The sequence below is a fragment of the Setaria italica genome, chromosome II, assembly GCF_000263155.2.
Source record: "Setaria italica strain Yugu1 chromosome II, Setaria_italica_v2.0, whole genome shotgun sequence".
NCBI classification, from domain to species: Eukaryota; Viridiplantae; Streptophyta; class Magnoliopsida; order Poales; family Poaceae; genus Setaria; species Setaria italica.
The window spans coordinates 8,332,517-8,349,827 of NC_028451.1; the positions used below are offsets into that span (position 1 = coordinate 8,332,517).

Here is a 17,311-nt window from a genome sequence, read left to right on the forward strand (position 1 = left end):
TAGTTTTGAGGAAGAATTTTTTGAAGTACTCTTGGAGTTGCTTAACACTAATCTTAGCATTTGTTTTTTTTTTGGAAAGGCAGCATTAGCATTTATTGAGAATAAACATCAGTGTGTCAAACGAACTGTGACAATTCAGCAAGTATTTTCAGAACCAGCAGGATAAAATTATGTCTATACATTGATTAGAAATGAAATGGTCTCATAATAGATCTGCAGTTTTGCACACGCCAGAACATTGACTAAGACCATTTGCATTTCTACCAGAGTTACAACTAACATCGTTCACGGTGAAACACAGAAATCTGAACCCAAGCAATTGCGATTAAACGATAGAAGAGGCACAAAGATGAGAAAAGGGTAAATTACAAGCATTGTATCACCATTACCTTATCCTCCGTGTGACAACGTAAACCACTCACGATCCACAGCAAGCTGACTTCTGTTGCGTCGAAGTGTCACCACCACCCTCAGGTCTGTTGATAGTGATCGTGGTGCTCTCCCAAAACTATAGAACAACTTAATCGTTAAGCTACACCGCTGAAGCAGCAAGTCGTCAGTTTAAAAGGAAGGACAAGATTGAAGTTCCACCTCTGGCTGCTTTGTATTAGTTTCCACGAACCTTTGCGTGACATCTCTTGCTATTGAAAAGAAAACCTGATTCACGTTCAGGTTGGTCTTTGCACTCTGCAGAAACAATAATAATCAAGAGGCATACATGCACGATTTAAGGGCATTACACACATCAAGAAGCTTCTTCCTTCCAGCTAGAACAGATGTAGGGATACCACCCACAGCACAAGTGCCAAAAACCAACTAACCGTTTCAAAAAACTTGATGCCATACTCGTCAGCAAGAGCCTGCCCTTTAGAAGTTGGTACAGCCTGTATTCAGACAATAGGACCATTAAAAAAGAAAGTACATTAATAAACTATCATGAACAACCATTCGAGGTGCACTAGTTTAACACATCATGAAGTTCTATGCCAGAACTAATGCAAGCACCAGTAAGATTTTACGTTTTCATTTTAAACTGAACATTAAAATGCACAATCGCAAATAGGATGTCAGCATAACATGGACAAGAGACAATAAAGAAGAACAGAACATACCCGTTTGCTTTCATCCATGTCTGCTTTGTTGCCTATCAAAATTTTGTTCACATTGTCGGAAGCATGTTGCTCAGTGTTCCTAATCCAGTTTCTTATATCTGCCAATGACAACAGCAAGGTCAGTTGTGGAAGCCAAAGTCAGTTGATTGAAGTTGAAGAATACGCACTATTGAATGATGACTCGTCAGTAACATCATACACAAGCAAAATGCCCATTGCATTCCTGTAGTAGGCTGCATAGTCAAAAGTTTGTAGATTCAGAGTAGTTTCACATAAATAGTTAAAGAACCTACTCCCCACAGCAAACGAAGCATATTGTGTACCAGTTGTAATAGTTCGAAAACGTTCTTGGCCAGCAGTATCCCAGATCTGCAACTTTATGCGCCAACCATCAAGCTCAATTGTTCTTACTTTGAAGTCAATCCTTTTTGAAGAATAAAACAGAAAGGTATTTTAGAACCACCAAGATAACAGGATTCATATGATAATAATGATGCACTCGAAAACAACTCTTTTTATACTTTATTAACAATGCTTACCCGTGGGTGGTTATAAAGCTAGTGGTGAAGGAGTGATCTGAGAACTGTAAAAGGAGACAAGTTTTTCCAACACCTACACAATGATTACTTTAAGTTGATTAGGTCATTTGTCTCGAAGATTAGAAACATAGAGCAGTGTAGTATTTTTTTAGGACAAACAGAGTAGTGCGTGTGAATCCATTAACAAGCAACAGAATAATTACATATGATAGGCCAAAAAACCACAGCAAGGAACATTATAAAGAAGCTACAGGCTACAGCGATAAACAACACGTATGCATAAATATTGCAAGGAAAAGGGAACAAAATTATTATCAAGTAGGCAAGGCAAGAAGGTATCCAACATCAGGCTACTATTTGTACGCAAGAAATCAGAACTCCAAAACAAAATGAGTTATCGAGTGTTTGATACATCATACTAAGACTGCTCATGTTTAGTGTCTAAAATCACATCAGATTCAGCACCAGTCACCTGAAATACTACAGATGAAATGTTACCTGTAGAACGATACCACTCAGATAGCCATAATGTGAACACTCTGTAACTTCCTCAGGAATGTTGCTTTCTGCCTAACCATACTTTCTAACAACACTAACAAAGTTGAATACTAAACTTAAAATGTTATCAGGACAACTGGTAAGGGAAAAAAAATCCCAGCCATTATGCTGGACATGGAATGTCGGTGTATTAGACCGGCAACCCGCCTAGGGGTACCCTAGGTGGTCTTTTATGCGGTAAGGATCATCGAGAATCAAGGAATCAATGGTGACGCAAGGAACACGATTTAGACAGGTTCGGACCGCTAGATCGCGTAATACCCTACGTCCTGTGTGTTGGTTTGTAGTGATCTATGTTCTGGTCTTAAGGATTGTGTTTGAGGAGGGTCCCTGCCCGGCCTTATATACCCGGGAGGGCAGGGTTACAAGTCTGAATCCTAGTCGGGTACTATTACAGAGTTCTACTCGGTATTGGCCCGAGTAGTTTTCCATAAATATACAAGACTAGTCCGAGAAGGATACGCATATCCTTGTTCTAATCTTGTCCGAGTACGTCCCTTAGTGGGCCGTCCAAGGCCTACTCGTGGGCCTGGGGAGCATGCCCGACAAGCTCCCGAGTACTTTGTAGTCGTGCGCCACATTCTTGGGTACTGCAGGCACCATCCGAGTAGCTTGGTCGTAGAGGTAGATTGAAGTGCACGAGTACTGTCGCGCGGCTGGAAGGTACTCTTTTTGCTTCTCCGAGTTGTTTCCGTCCCGAGTAATTTTTATATGGTAGTGCGATGTCAATCGCACTCCATATGGAGTAGCCCCCGAGCCTTAGGTTGAGTCGAAGAGTCAGGCTTAGGGTCAAACCAGCTTTTGTCCATTTTACCCTCGGAGATCTTGAAAAAGAAAAAACTGACCAACGGGTACGGTACCCGCAGCCCCCGAGCACTTAGGCGATTTCTGTCGTTGAAGTGGTCAGTAGTCCGTTGAGTAGAGTAGCCGTTGGGTGTTTAAGGCGATTAATACGCGATTAATCTGTCCGTTGCGTAACTGACGCGTCGAAACCGGAGCTGGCGGAGATAAATCTGGAAAACCCCTTTTTGGTTGCTGTTACGCCGCACGGGCATTAGATCTGTTCTTCTTTTTCCTCTGCTCCTCCTCTCCGCATTTTGCCTCCGTGAAAACCGTCGCCGCCGCCATAGCCCCGCTTTTTGGAGAAAGATCCGAGTGTGAGCCCCCTCTTATCTTGAGGTTGAGTCCATCGAATGCGCACCAAGAAGATGGGCAAGAAACCCGAGAAGATCCAAGGCAAGGCTCCGGCGACGGGCAAGGTCAAATCCAAGAAGGGGAAAGAGTTGGTGCTGCCAGCGCCGAAAGTGGGGCGGACGGACCAAACTGCGCCGCCGCCACCTGGGGTGACTTGGCAACACTCGGTGATGAAGGAAGAAGCTGTTCAAGCACTAGTTGATGCCAAGCTCCTTCAGCCGAAGAAGATCCTTGAGTGGCGCCCTGCGTTTCCCAACGCGTGGCAGTTTGAGGAACATCCTGCCGAGACGGTGATGCTTGCTCATTTTGTGGAAAGGGGACTGGCGGTGCCCACCTCCGACTTCTTCAAAGGTATTCTCGAGTACTACAATCTTCAGCTCGTCCACTTGAATCCTAATGGTGTACTGCACATGTCTATATTTGTACATCTGTGCGAAGTTTATCTGGAAGTACCTCCAAGTCTTGAGTTGTTTAGGAAGCTGTTCCGTTGCAAGCCTCAGCCGAGTGCCCAGCGGACGGAAGTCTTTGGAGGCGCCGGGTTCCAACTCAGGAACTCGAATGTGTATATTGAGTATAATCTGACCGACTCCCATGGGGATTGGAAGAAAAGGTGGTTCTACATCGGGAACCATGATCCTCGCTTGCCCATGATGACTGGTCACGCGTCCAAGCATGCGGAAAACTGGGTAAGCGAGCCCGAGGATACCCCAGAGCTCGATCACCTGATGCAGCAGATTACCGAGTTGAAAGTGCTCGGTTTGACTGGGATCAACGTGGCGGCCAGCTTCCTGAAGACAAGGGTCCAGCCACTTCAAAAACGTGCTCACTCGGGAAGTGAGTACGGAGGTCTGAAGGATCCATCGCGTATGTCTGATGAGGACATATCTGATGATGACGTAGAGGCGCTGCTGGCCAAGTTTTTTAGGAACTATCAGGGAGTACCAGTAATCCCTGCAGCCCTTCGTCAGTATGACGCCTGGTACGAGCCAGAAGTGGTAAGTATTTTCCTCCTGACTTCTTCTTCTTTAACTTGTGATTCTTGTTGCTGATACCGATTTGTTGTTTGAAGTCCCGAGTTCTTGCCGGCTACTTGGTGCAATCGGAAGAAGAGTCGGAAGCCGTTGTCGAGGAGTCGGAGGACGAGCCTTCTCCTCCTGTCAAGAGACGTAGAGTAGTCCGCAAGATATCTGCGGCTAAGTCTACTTCAACCCCTGAGAAGTCTCGGGTATGTAGTCGGTAACTTGTGTATTACTCACAAACTTGAAATTCGTTATTGATTCGGTGAATCTTATCTTGGTTCGCGAAGGCTGTAGATGAGGCTGTTTCTGAAGAAATGGCCATGTCCGACCCTGAAGTCGGTGATGCGGCTGTTGACACAGTGCCAGAGAGGCTGCCATCAACAGAAACTGTGGTAGCCTCTGGGTTAACCGCGCCAACTCCGTCGGCCGCCATGCCGCCCATTGCTGACCAGGCGGTCCTGGGGCTGCCCGCTGGAGTAGCGGGTACGGCGAAGGAGGTGTCACCAGTATTTGCTACTGGTACCTTGCTGTCCAATGTGATCGCCAGTGGTAAGCGTTGTCCCTTCCGATTGTAGTCATTTGAGTAGTACTGTAGTCTTGACTTCGGTTTTGTAGGTCTTGGTGAGAAGACGGTGCCGGCGGCTATTCCCGCGGCTCCTAGTACGCAGCCGCCTGTCGCTGAGAAGAAACGTGTGCGACTGCCGCCACGCTCAACCCGGTGAGCTTTTATTTCTTTTTGAATGACGTTGGGTTTGTCTTGGAGTCATGCAGTGACACTTTGTTGGTGCAGGGATGCAGAGGAGACTATCCCTGTAGAGACAGGGATAGTGCCGAAACCTTTGACTACAGCATCTATTCCTCTGGAGGACTTCATTGTTGAAGAGGTACCTGAGGTTGACGTCGGCCGTCTTGGAGCTACTATGTCAATGCTGCAAGACGTAATTCGCTCAGTGGAGGTTCCTGCTACGGCATCAGGTTCAGGAAGCGTTGCTTTGTCATCATCTACTGGCGGATCGGTGGCCGTAGTAGATGTTGGAAAAGCCAAACAGGCGACTGCTCCTGGTAAGTGCCTGTAGTCTGTTTATTGTAGTCGTAGTTGGTAGCTGACATGGTGAATGTTGTAGGTGCTGCTCTGGGTACGATTCCTCATCTTGTGGAGAGTACCCAAAGGCCGGTACTCAGTCTACCTTCTGACTTGGAGTTCCAGAGGGCCATTGATGTTTTCCGGGGCTTCCAGGTAGATATCCCTGTTGATGTTGTTGCATGACACGAGTTGCTGTGAGGCTTAAGGCCCTGTTTGTGTACGCTTTTCTGGAACTCGCTTATCTGGCAAGCAAGCTTATTTGATAAGCCTGCTGCCTGGAGAATCTGCTGTCTGAATAAGCAGGGTGTTTGGCAATCCTGATTATTTTGTGTCGATTGTCTGTCCAGGTTGGTAAATTGACCTGAATGCCCTAAAGTTGATAATAGCTCATTTTTATTGTGAATATGAGGGGCTAAGCCCGACGGCGGGGGCTAAGCCTGTCGACGAGGGCCAAGCCTCCAGGGGCCAAGCCCGACGGCGGCGGCGGGGGCACGCCCGGCGGACGGCATCCGGCGTCGGTTGCAGGGGCGGCGGCGGCGGACAGGAGCCGGCGGCGGGGGCCAAGCCGCCAGGGCCCAAGCCCGGCGGACAGCACCGGCGTCGGTTGCAGGGGCGGCGACGGTGGACAGGAGCCGGCGGCGAGGGCCAAGCCGCCAGGGGCCAAGCCCGGCGGACGGGAGCCGGCGGCGGTCCCAGGAGGCGCGAGGGCGGCGGCGGCGGACGAGAACCGAGCGCCGACATCGGGATCTGCAGGCGGCGGGACCCGACGATGGGATCTGGCGGCGAACGGGATCGGGCGGCGGACTGGAGCCAGCGGTGCTCGCGGGAGGCGCAGGAGCGGCGGCGGCGGTGGGCCAAGCCTGGTGGCGGGACCCGGTGGCGGTCGGGAGGCGGCGGCGGGCGAGGGAGGCGGCGGCGGTCGCGGGAGGCGCGGGGCGGATGACTGGAGCGTCGGTGGTGAGGGGCAGCGGGGGGAAATTTCCTTCGCTTATTGGAGAAGCGTCTCCCGGCCCGCTTACACAATAAGCCGGATGCTAGTTGTTTCCCAGCTTGTGCACTAAGCGGCTTACGTAGCAAGCGGGAAATAATCAAAGTGTTTGGGTGGGCTTATGGCTTATTTCCACCGATAAGCAGGAAATAAGCGGATACAAACATGGCCTAAGACTCACCATACCCTACTTGGATGTTTTCAGGAAAGAAGCCATCAGTTGGAGCAGGAATGTGCCCGACTGACAGAAGCTCTTCGGGTGCATGAAGTCGGGGCGAAGTTCTTTTCCGTGGAACGCGTGGATCACGCGGTTCTGCAGGAAAAATTGGAGAGCCGCTACAAGTCCTTGAACAATAAGTATCAAGGTAAGCATTGCGACTACTTTGGGTGTGTCCAACTGTAGTTGGCTGTGGCCTGAGTTCTTTGTTTTGTAGAGCTCATGAAGCAGGAAGCGGCTGCAAGGAGCCAAGTTATTGATTGGAGGAATGCTCATGACCGAGTGGCAGATGAAGCCAAACATCTTGGGGCCGCGCTCACGGAAGCTCAGGCTGCTTGCGAGCATCAGTGGGACCGAAAGATGCAGAATGGCGTGCTGCTTGCCATGGCCATGGTGGCATGCAGAGATCATGCCCAGACCTTCGGAACGCTTTGGGGTGAACTCCGAGAGCTGTCTGGAGCGGTCGAAGACTTGTTGTATGCCATAGCCCCCGTGGAGGAAAGCGCAGGACCGCAATCGCTAGTAGAGCGACTAAGAGCTGCCCCGAGTAAAGTGGCGGAACTTTGCAAGACTGTTTGCAAACAGGTGCTTGCGGTTGTGAAGTCCTACTACCCGAGGGTAGACTTGGCGGCAGCAGGTGATGGCGTTGCTCGCAACTGCACAGAGGAGACCTATGCGTGGTACCTCGAGGAGGCGGAGCCTATTGCATCCAAGATGTCGGAGTTTGTCTCCTTAGAAGAGTTTTAAGCTGCTTGTGTAATCTTGTATCCGAGTACATTGATATTTTGAAATGCCAAGCCTTTGGATTTGTTGTCGTTGTCTTGCAAAGAGTAGTTTTTACTCCATTTTGTCGAATCTCGAAGTATTGCACCTCTGCCGGGCCCGACCCTCTGGGGAGGGGATTCGTCTCGCTCGACCCTGAGTTTTGGGGTCGGCTAAATCTGACCTTGTCGAGGGTAAAAATTCCGTCTCGCCCGACCTCGAGTCCTGGGGTCGGGAGAGCCGGACCCCTGAGCGAGACTCCGCGTCGTCCGACCCCGAGCGAGATTCCGCTTCGCCCGACCACGAGGCCTGGGGTCGGCGGAGCCCGACCCTTTGGAAGGGTAGCTCCGCCTCGCCCGACCCTGAGTGAGGCTTCGCCTCGCCCGACCGAGAGTTCGGAGTAGTCGAAGCCCCCGACATGTAGGCTGTGCTTGGCTTGGAGTCCCGAGTGTCGAGTAGTTGTAATGCTGTTTGAGTACTCGTCTTTTTGGGGGACACGGGTGTACTATACTCGTCTGTCCTTTGCGAATGTACGGGTGTACTGTGCTCCTTTGTCCTTTGCGGATGCACGGGTGTACTGTGCTCCTTTGTCCGTTGCGGCATGAGTGCAGTCACATGGGCAGAGTCAGGAGTTGTCAGACTCATTGATCACGGGTGCACAGTAACTCTTGGGCCGGTGGTAGTTGTGGCTTTCGGCTATAAATAGGGCTATCTGGTGGGCGAACCAACTCAAGCTCCTGAGTAGCGATGGATTGCCTGCGGTTGCTTCTGTTTGAGTGTAGAGAACCATCAAAGAGTGCACCGGTGCTAGAAGATTCCTCGTAGATTGAGGCCACCTTCGCTCCACAAACTCCTGCGCTCGTAGGGATAGCCGCGATGCTAGAAGAATCCTTGTAGGAGGTTTCATCGCACGCCTCATCTTGCAGCTCCTGGTTCAGTGGAGTACGCGCTGGAACTCGCGAGTGATGGGTGATGAGTGCCGCGCTCTTCATCCCGCTCTGAAAGAGGTGGAGGTGCGGCCGTAGAGTAGATGGGCTTCGCAAGGCTAGCAAAAGAGCAGCCTTGGTTCCCTCTAGGCGCGTCTTGCCGGATTTGGCGTTGCGCTGTCCAGGCGATGGCGGTGATGGAGTATCTGGCAGTGCCTTGGGTAGGATACCTGGGCGTGGCTGCGTTTTGCGCAGCTTCCTTGCGTGTAGGCCCTTCGTGCGGTCGGCAAACCTAAGTGGCCTTGTGATATAGTAAAAGCCTGAGGCTTAAATGCAGCCCGCCAGTAGGCAGTTGCTTGTAGTCTTCGTGTAAGCCGAGTCCTTGTACTCGTATGTAACTTGATGTACTCTTGTTTCAGTAAAGATTGATATGAAGATTTTGTATCAGGGCAAGGATCCTTGTTGTACTGATAGCTCGTCGAAGCGAACACCCCTTGACGCCGGTAATCGGGTGGTCGTCCCGAGTAGTTGCCTTGAAGTGAGTACTCGAGTGTTGCTATCGGTAATAGCGACAGAGGTGTTCTATATTCCAGGAGTTTGGCACCTGTTCTCCTGAAAGCTCTTGGAGTCTGTAAGATTCAGGTCCTATAACCTTTGATACGATGTAAGGACCTTCCCATGGTGAATTGAGTTTATGTAATCCAGACGTGTCTTGAATACGTTTAAGAACCATATCGCCCAAGTTGAAAGATCTTTCCTTGACGTTGCGGTCATGATAACACCTTAAACCGTCAAGGTATCTGGCAGATTGCACTAGTGCTGCGCATCTTGTTTCTTCCAAACTGTCTACATCCGTTCGCCGCGTTTCTATTGCAAGTTCTTCGTCGTAGTGCTCAACGGATGGTGATTGCCACATTATATCGGCGGGTAATATGGCTTCCGAACCATATACCAGAAAATAGGGTGATAGTCCCGTAGTCTTGCATGGTTGGGTACGTAGGCCCCACAAGGCATTGGGTAACTCTTTGAGCCACCGGCCGCCTTTGGTGTTGCCGACGTCATGTAGTCGTTTCTTCAGAGCGTCGAGTATCATGCCATTAGCTCGCTTGACTTGTCCGTTGGCTCGCGGATGAGCAACCGAGACATAGCAGACGTCAATGCTGCTGTTCTCGCAATATTCCCAAAAGTCGTGATTATTGAAGTTTGACCCGAGATCTGTGATAATCCTGTTGGAAAAACCATAGCGGTGTACGATTTCATCCAAGAAGTCGAGGACTCGGTCTGCTTTGGGGCAAGTGACCGGTTTGACCTCGATCCATTTGGTGAACTTGTCAATTGCCACGAGTACTCTGTTGAATCCTCCTGGTGCAGTTGGTAACGGGCCAATCATGTCAAGCCCCCAGCAGGCAAATGGCCATGTTGGAGGTATTGTGACTAGCTTGTAAGCTGGCACATGTTGCTGTTTTGTGAAGAATTGACAAACTTTGCATTTCTGAACCAGTTGTTTAGCGTCGGCCAAAGCCATTGGCCAGTAGAAGCCCGCTCTGAAACCTTGCCAATTAGTGTCCTTGAAGATGCGTGGTTGCCGCAGATTCCTCTGTGAATCTCTTCTAGGATTTCTTGGCCATCTTCTCTGGTGACGCACTTTATGAGTACTCCAGTTGATGCATCTTTCCTGTAGAGCTTGTCTCCGACTAGAATGTAATTCTTTACACATCGGGAGATTTGCTCAGCTTTATTCCTATCGGATGGGAGCTGGTGATCTTTGATGTAGTCGATGAAGGGTGTCCTCCAGTCGACTTCTATCATCATAATTTCTCGGGAGACGTCAGTAGTCGGGACTACTGGCTTGCGTAATTTGTGTACGAAAATTCCTGCTGGAACTTCTGCACGAGTTGAGCCCATTTTGGATAAAACGTCGGCGGCAACGTTGTTGTCGCGAATGATGTGATGGAACTCCAAGCCGAAGAATTTGTTTTCCAGTTTACAGACTTCTTTGCAATAAGCGTCCATGTTGTCCTTGTTTCGGTCCCACTCGTCATTGACTTGGTTTATAACGACTAGGGAGTCGCCGTACACTAGAAGTCGTTTGATGCCGAGGGAGATTGCGAGGCGAAGGCCGTGTAGCAGAGCTTCGTACTCGGCTTCGTTATTAGATGCTTCCTAGAATATCTACAGTACGTACTTGAGTTAGTCTCCCTTGGGGGAGATGAGTAAGAGGCCTGCGCCGGCCCCTTCAAGTTTGAGGGATCCGTCGAAGTACATTACCCAATGTTCTGGTCGTTCGACTGGAGTTGGAACTTGATTTTCGGTCCAGTCAGCTATGAAATCGACCAAAGCCTGAGACTTGATGACCGTCCTTGGCTTGAAGCGCAAAGTGAGAGCTCCGAGTTCGACTGCCCATTTGGAGCTTATACCCGTGGCATCTCTGTTATGGAGAATTTCGCCGAGCGGGAAATCGGAGATGACTGTGATGTTGTGCTCTTGGAAGTAATGGCGCAGCTTCCGGGAGGTGAGCAGAATAGCATATAGGAGTTTTTGTATCGGTGGATATCGAGTTTTAGAGTCCGAGAGTACTTTGCTGACGAAGTAGACAGGTCGTTGGACCTTGTAAGTGTGGCCCGGTTCAGACCGTTTGACTACTATTGCCGTGCTGACAACATGAGTAGTAGCGGAGATGTATAGGAGCAAGTCCTCGTTCGGCGAGGGAGCGGTGAGTACAGGAGGCTTTGACAGAAAGTCTTTGAGTTGTGTAAATGCCCTCTCTGCCTCTTCCATCCATTTGAACTTGTCCTGGCGTTTGAGAATCTTGAAGAAGGGCAGTCCCTGTTCTCCAAGTCTCGAGATGAACCGGTTGAGAGCGGCCATGCAGCCTGTGAGTTTCTGCACATCTTTAATGCTGGCTGGTGCCTGCATGTTTGTGATGGCAGATATCTTCTCCGGGTTGGCCTCAATGCCGCGATGGCTAATGATGAACCCGAGTAATTTGCCGGAAGGTACTTCAAAGACGCACTTAGTGGGATTGAGTTTCAACGGAAAGCGCGGAGACTGGAGAAAGTTTCCTCCAAGTCGGCAATGAGTTCCTCCCGGTGTCTTGTTTTGACGACGACGTCGTCAACATAAGCTTCGACATTGCGATGAAGTTGCTTTTCGAAACACATCTGTATAGCCCTTTGGTAAGTTGCTCCTGCGTTCTTGAGTTCGAAGGACATTGTTTTGTAGCAGAAAGCTCCACAGGGCGTGATGAACGCTGTTTTGGCTTGATCTTCCTCTTTGAGGCTTATCTGATGATAGCCGGAGTAGCAATCGAGGAAGCATAGCAAGGCGCACCCGGCGGTGGAGTCGACCACTTGATCAATCCTGGGTAGTCCAAAAGGATCTTTCGGGCAGTGTTTGTTGAGGTCGGTGTAGTCGACACACATTCTCCATTCGTTGTTTTTCTTACGAACAAGCATAGGATTGGCGAGCCAGTCAGGATGGAAGACTTCCTTGATGAATCCTGCCGCGAGTAGCTTGGCTAACTCTTTTTTTATGGCTTCTCGTCTGTCCTGAGCGAACCGGCGTAGTCATTGCCGTTTTGGAGTAGCTTTGGGATCAACGTTGAGAGAATGCTCGATCAGTTCCTTGGGCACACCTGGCATGTCAGCCGATTTCCAAGCGAAGATATCATGGTTAGCCCGAAGGAAACTGACGAGCGCGAATTCCTATTTAGAATCCAGCCCTGTTCCGATCAGGGCTGTCTTGGAAGGATCACCGGTCTGGAGGTCGATCGATTTGAAGTCTTGCTCACTGGCGGGTTTAACCTTTGTGGAGCCCGACTTGTTTTTCGGGATCTCTAGTTCGGTGGGATGGAGTTTCTTTGAAGCTGTGAAAACTTGCTGCATGGGACTAGGAGATTGAGTAGTCGCAGCAATTTCCACGGCTTCGGTGTCGCACTCGTAGGATCTCCGGAGATCTCCTCGTAGTGTGAGTTCTCCTTTGGGACCTGACATCTTGAGTACCAGGTAGACATAATGTGGTATGGCCATAAACTTGGCTAGTGCTGGCCGTCCGAGTATGGCGTGGTAAGATGTCTCGAAGTCGGCGACCTCGAATCTGATGTACTCGGTGCGGTAATGTTCCTTAGTTCCGAAGGTGACTGGAATTACAACTTGTCCCAATGGTATGGCCACATTTCCAGGCACAATGCGATAGAAAGGTGAATCCGTTGCGGTAAGCATTTCAGTGACGTCGAGGCACATTTTCATTAATGTTTTGGCGAAGATAACGTTGAGGCCGCTCCCACCGTCGATGAGTACTTTGGTTAACTTTGAACCTGCCACGACTGGATCCAAGACTAGTGGAAAACGGCCTGGTTCTGAAAATTTCGTCCATTGATCTTTTCTGCTGAAAGAAATTGCAACTTCCGACCACTTTAGCGGTGTGGGGTCTGTCGGCTCGATGGCCATGATCTCCCTGAGTACGAGTTTGTTAGCTCGCTTGGATGCAGTGCCGGGAATGTTGCCAAAAATGACGTTGACGGTTTTTGAAGCTGGTTGGAAATCGCCGTCCTTATCTTCGTCGTTGCGGGCTTTGTTTTTACCCTTATCTCTGTTTTTGGCGTACTCTTCAGGAGTTGGTGGTGCGGGTAAGTCTTGCATGACTCAGCGTATGTTGTAACAGTCTAATGCGGAGTGCTTGCTAGTCGGGTGCCATGGGCACTGCTTTTTGAGTAGCTCCGTGAATGTTGGTCTGTCGTCGTTTCTGCGATGTCCCTTTTTTCCGGAGCTGGTCATGGCAGCAACGGTGTTGTCGGGTTTCCTTTTGCGATTGTGGTTACCCGGATAGGAGTTCCGAGCATCATTGTGCCAAGTCTTATCTGGTTCATTGTTGTTGATGTTGTCGAGTCCGCGGTTACGGTGGGAACCGAACCGTTCTCGTTCTTTGTCTTCTTTATCGGCCCACTGTTGCACCATGAGTTTGAGTTCTTTGACATCGGCTGGTCGTCGGCGACTGAAGTCTTGGTATGTTCGTCGATCATAGAGTCCGTTTTGGAAGCACTTAATGACGTCTGCTTCAAAGATGTCCACTATGGTAGCCTTTTTTTTGAAGAACCATCGTAGATAGTCGCGCAGGGTCTCGCCCTCTTTCTGCTTAATTTGTCTTAAATCGATCTTGTTGACTGGTCTAGCCATGGAGCCGGCGAAGTTGTTGGTAAAAGCCTTTGTCAAGTCTGCCCAAGAGTCAATGAACTTGGGTTTGAGTGACTCGAGCCAAGTCAGTGGTGCGGGTTCCATACATATGGGGAAATGAATGACTTTGGTGTTGTTGTTACCCCCGGCTGCTTGGACGGCTAGTGAGTAACAGCGTAGCCATTGAACTGGGTCTTACTTGCCGTCGTACTTGGTAATGCCGGTTGGCTTGAACTTTTCGGATAATTTTATTTTCATTACCCGGTTTGTGAAAGCGGGGAAGTGGTTGTAGCTGTCGACTTCTCGTTTGCGCCGACTGTTGAGGATTTCTCGTAGATCGCTGAAGTTGGACATCTCGCGGATCTTCCGGGTAGGGCGAATACTTTTCACCGAGTTGGTGCAGCTGACTTCACCCACATCCTTCTGTTGAGTAGGAGCTTTATGCTTGCTTGGACCTTGGCTGTGTTGCCGGGGTTGGTTGACTGCATCATCGTTTCGCGGGGCGACATTTTTATCTGCAGCCCCCCTACTTCCATCTTGATGCGATGTAATGCGAGGAACGGACGGTATTGGTGATTCTTTGTCAAGTAGCTTGTAAGCTTGCTCCGCGAGTTGTGCAATTAGTCCGTTGCCACGCTGCTCGAGTTGAGCTGTGGCTGCGTTATCCTTATCTTGAGGCATCAATGTCGTTAAGAGGTTGATTGAAGCGATAGCCGCAAAGTGGAGTATTGTGCTCCTGAGCCTGGATTGCGTTGAAAGCCCGTTCAAGATTTGTAATAGGAATATTTGTAGCCATCGACTGTCGTCGCTCAGCTCGAGTGGCATTGCGCGCCCTTCGTTGGTTGCGCTGTTCGGGAGTTTCATTGTCGATTGTAGACTCATCTTCAGAGATGTTGTCGACTTGTGCTAGTCGCCTGGGGGTTCTATTTTGGCTAGTACCCGGATTGTTATTCTGAGTAATAACAAGTATCTCCCTGTCCGGGTAGTAGCTTCCGGAACTTGATGTAGCAATCTCTGTATAGCTTTGTTCGTGGTTGGACGTAAGTGGAATGCCTTCTTGATATGGCAGGTTGTCTATATGGGCGACGAGGCATGAGTCGTAGTCACGGTCGAGAAAAGATGATCGCAATCCTGGCCAGTGGACGAATCTGCCTTGTGGTGTCGAAGTTATTACCAACCCTTGGGCTGGGCCAGATAATGGTATCTCTGGTGAGTAGGATGAGTCGGAGTCAACGTCCTCATCCTGCCCGAGTTCAACTCGGGTTCGAGCAAGAAAACCTTGGTAGAGTTTTGTCGCGTTGCGGAGTCCGTGCGGGAATCGCTTTGAAGTCGAGACTGATTTGGATGCTGACTGGGGCCGCCGAATCCGAAGCGAGTCCGACCCTGAGTCCAGGGGTCGGCTGAGCCCGACCCTTTGAGGGAGTAGCTCCGCCTCGCCCGACCCTGAGTGAAAATCCGCCTCGCCCGACCCCGAGTCCTGGGGTCAGGAGCGCCGGACCCTTCGGAGGAGTAGTTCCGCCTCGCCCGACCCCGAGTCCTGGGGTCGGGAGAGCCTGACCCCTGAGCGAGACTATGCCTCGCCCGACCCCGAGGCCTGGGGTCGGCAGAGCCCGACCCTTTGGAAGGGTAGCTCCGCCTTGCCCGACCCCGAGTGAGGCTACGCCTCGCCCGAGCTTGAGTCCTGGGATCGGCGGAGCCCGACCCTTGAGCGAGATGTTGGAGTAGTCCGAGGCGAAGTCGAATCCGACGCGTAGTCGAACTCGAGCTTGTTGACTTTGAAATCTTAATTTTTTTTCTGGTCAATTCTTCTGGTTTCTTCTCCTGAGTGTCGACGATCTAGTGCCGGAACGATCCCGAGCCTTCGGCGACGCAGAGCCAGGATCCAAAAACGAAGGTGGCGCCGGCTTCGATGAAGAAGACGGGCCTGATGATGACTTTCGCCATTGAGCTCGCGCTGAGAAACTCGACGAGTCCCCCTACCTAGCGCGCCAGCTGTCGGTGTATTAGACCGGCAACCCGCCTAGGGGTACCCTAGGTGGTCTTTTATGCGGTAAGGGTCGTCGAGAATCAAGGAATCAATGGTGACGCAAGGAACACGATTTAGGCAGGTTCGGGCCGCTAGATCGCATAATACCCTACGTCCTGTGTGTTGGTTTATATTGATGTATGTTCTGGTCTTAAGGATTGTGTTTGAGGAGGGTCCCTGCCCGGCCTTATATACCCGGGAGGGCAGGGTTACAAGTCTGAGTCCTAGTCGGGTACTATTACAGAGTTCTACTCGGTATTGGCCCGAGTAGTTTTCCATAAATATACAAGACTAATCCGAGAAGGATACGCCTATCCTTGTTCTGATCTTGTCCGAGTACGTCCCTTAGTGGGCCGTCCAAGGCCTACTCGTGGGCCTGGGGAGCATGCCCGACAAGGAATAAATAAATACATCACCGGGCAAGTTTTTTTACTTTCTTCTTCTAAGTGAATGCAATGTGATAGTACTCAGTCCTTAAACAATGCATGCTACGGAAATTTCATAGCAACAGATGAGATACCCACCTAGCAATCAACTAAATGTTTTAGTTCACTGAGCAATGTTATTGAAACATCAAGTGTTAGAATTGGGAGCTCATAATACTGTAGAACGGTACCAATAACAAGTAAGGACATCTTATCCAATTCAGCGTAACTACTAAATTAAAGAGTAAGTAAACAATTGTCTGCAACAAATTTGCCAAAAAGTAAAGGTTTTGTGCCTTGTACCATGTGCAGACGATAATAACAACATTTTATCAACAAGAAAAAATTTGGACTGCAGACTACAACAAAAGAAAAGGCACCAAAAATTTTCCCTTAGATATTTCGGACAAATCAACAACATAGCCATCACTAGCTAATAGTAGTAGCTACAATTTCGAGTTGAGTGAGAAACTCACAACCTATGCCTATGTGATCATATCATATGCTCATTGACTCATTTTGGTTCAACAGCATAAGTAACTCTTTCATGGTATTCCCCACGTGCATAACCAGGTAAAAGCTAAAAGAGGAGGGAAAAAATGTGCAGGTGAACAGCCAGACATGCATAAAAGACGGCTATAAAAATTTGGTACTTCCACTACTGAATATCAAAGCCACTAACTATCTCAGGTAAACTATTACAAAGGGATGCTTTGCCATCAAATGAAGCACTAGCAACAATCAAGAACCATCTCGAATGGAGCTATCTCAATCCTTGATCAGTTTTACTGCAGTAGCTAGACTAACTACTAAGATATAAAATCCATGGACATGTTTTGCATTTCTACTAGCACGGATGATGAGTCAGTTCTAAATTTGTCAGTGTGTTTACCAATTTAGCCCTCAATCAGCAACTACTAGGAAGCAGCCATCACCCGAAAGCAGGTTTTCAGCACTCTGCAGTCATTTCTATCGGGATCGCACGATCCACCGTTACGTAGGAATGCAACTCGCTACGTCATTCAATTCGTAACTGCCACATGGTTGCCGACGAAACATCGTGGTTTTTAGCCAGTTCCCTCGGTCCCCCCCCCCCCACCCCCGTCCTAGGCCCCCCTCCCCAAACAATCCCAGCCAAATAAAATAGAAGGCCCGTTTTAGTAGGGAGAAGGATTGGGAAATGGGAAAGTGCCGGGTTCTTAAAGTCCCTGGTAGGATTTGGGATCCCAAAATCCTAACCCAATCCTTCGGTAGGCGTAAACGTGGATGAAATCTCAATTTTAAGGGGGA

The 17,311-nt window shown here is 49.6% G+C and overlaps 1 protein-coding gene across 1 annotated transcript in view; it reads right to left on the minus strand.

The window, feature by feature from the left end:
* Nucleotides 1-126: 126 nt before the first annotated feature.
* The window catches only part of LOC101785433 (ras-related protein RAB1BV), an 18,644-nt gene continuing 1,459 nt past the window's right edge, over nucleotides 127-17,311 (minus strand). Inside the window, exons 2-8 of the mRNA XM_004955799.4 lie at nucleotides 1,652-1,724; nucleotides 1,436-1,536; nucleotides 1,280-1,345; nucleotides 1,113-1,210; nucleotides 822-884; nucleotides 592-687; nucleotides 127-508 (exon numbers count right to left, since the gene is read on the minus strand). Of these exons, the coding sequence (XP_004955856.1) occupies nucleotides 419-508; nucleotides 592-687; nucleotides 822-884; nucleotides 1,113-1,210; nucleotides 1,280-1,345; nucleotides 1,436-1,536; nucleotides 1,652-1,724 (587 nt within the window). The 3' untranslated portion in view covers nucleotides 127-418. The remainder of the gene's footprint in view (nucleotides 509-591; nucleotides 688-821; nucleotides 885-1,112; nucleotides 1,211-1,279; nucleotides 1,346-1,435; nucleotides 1,537-1,651; nucleotides 1,725-17,311) is intronic.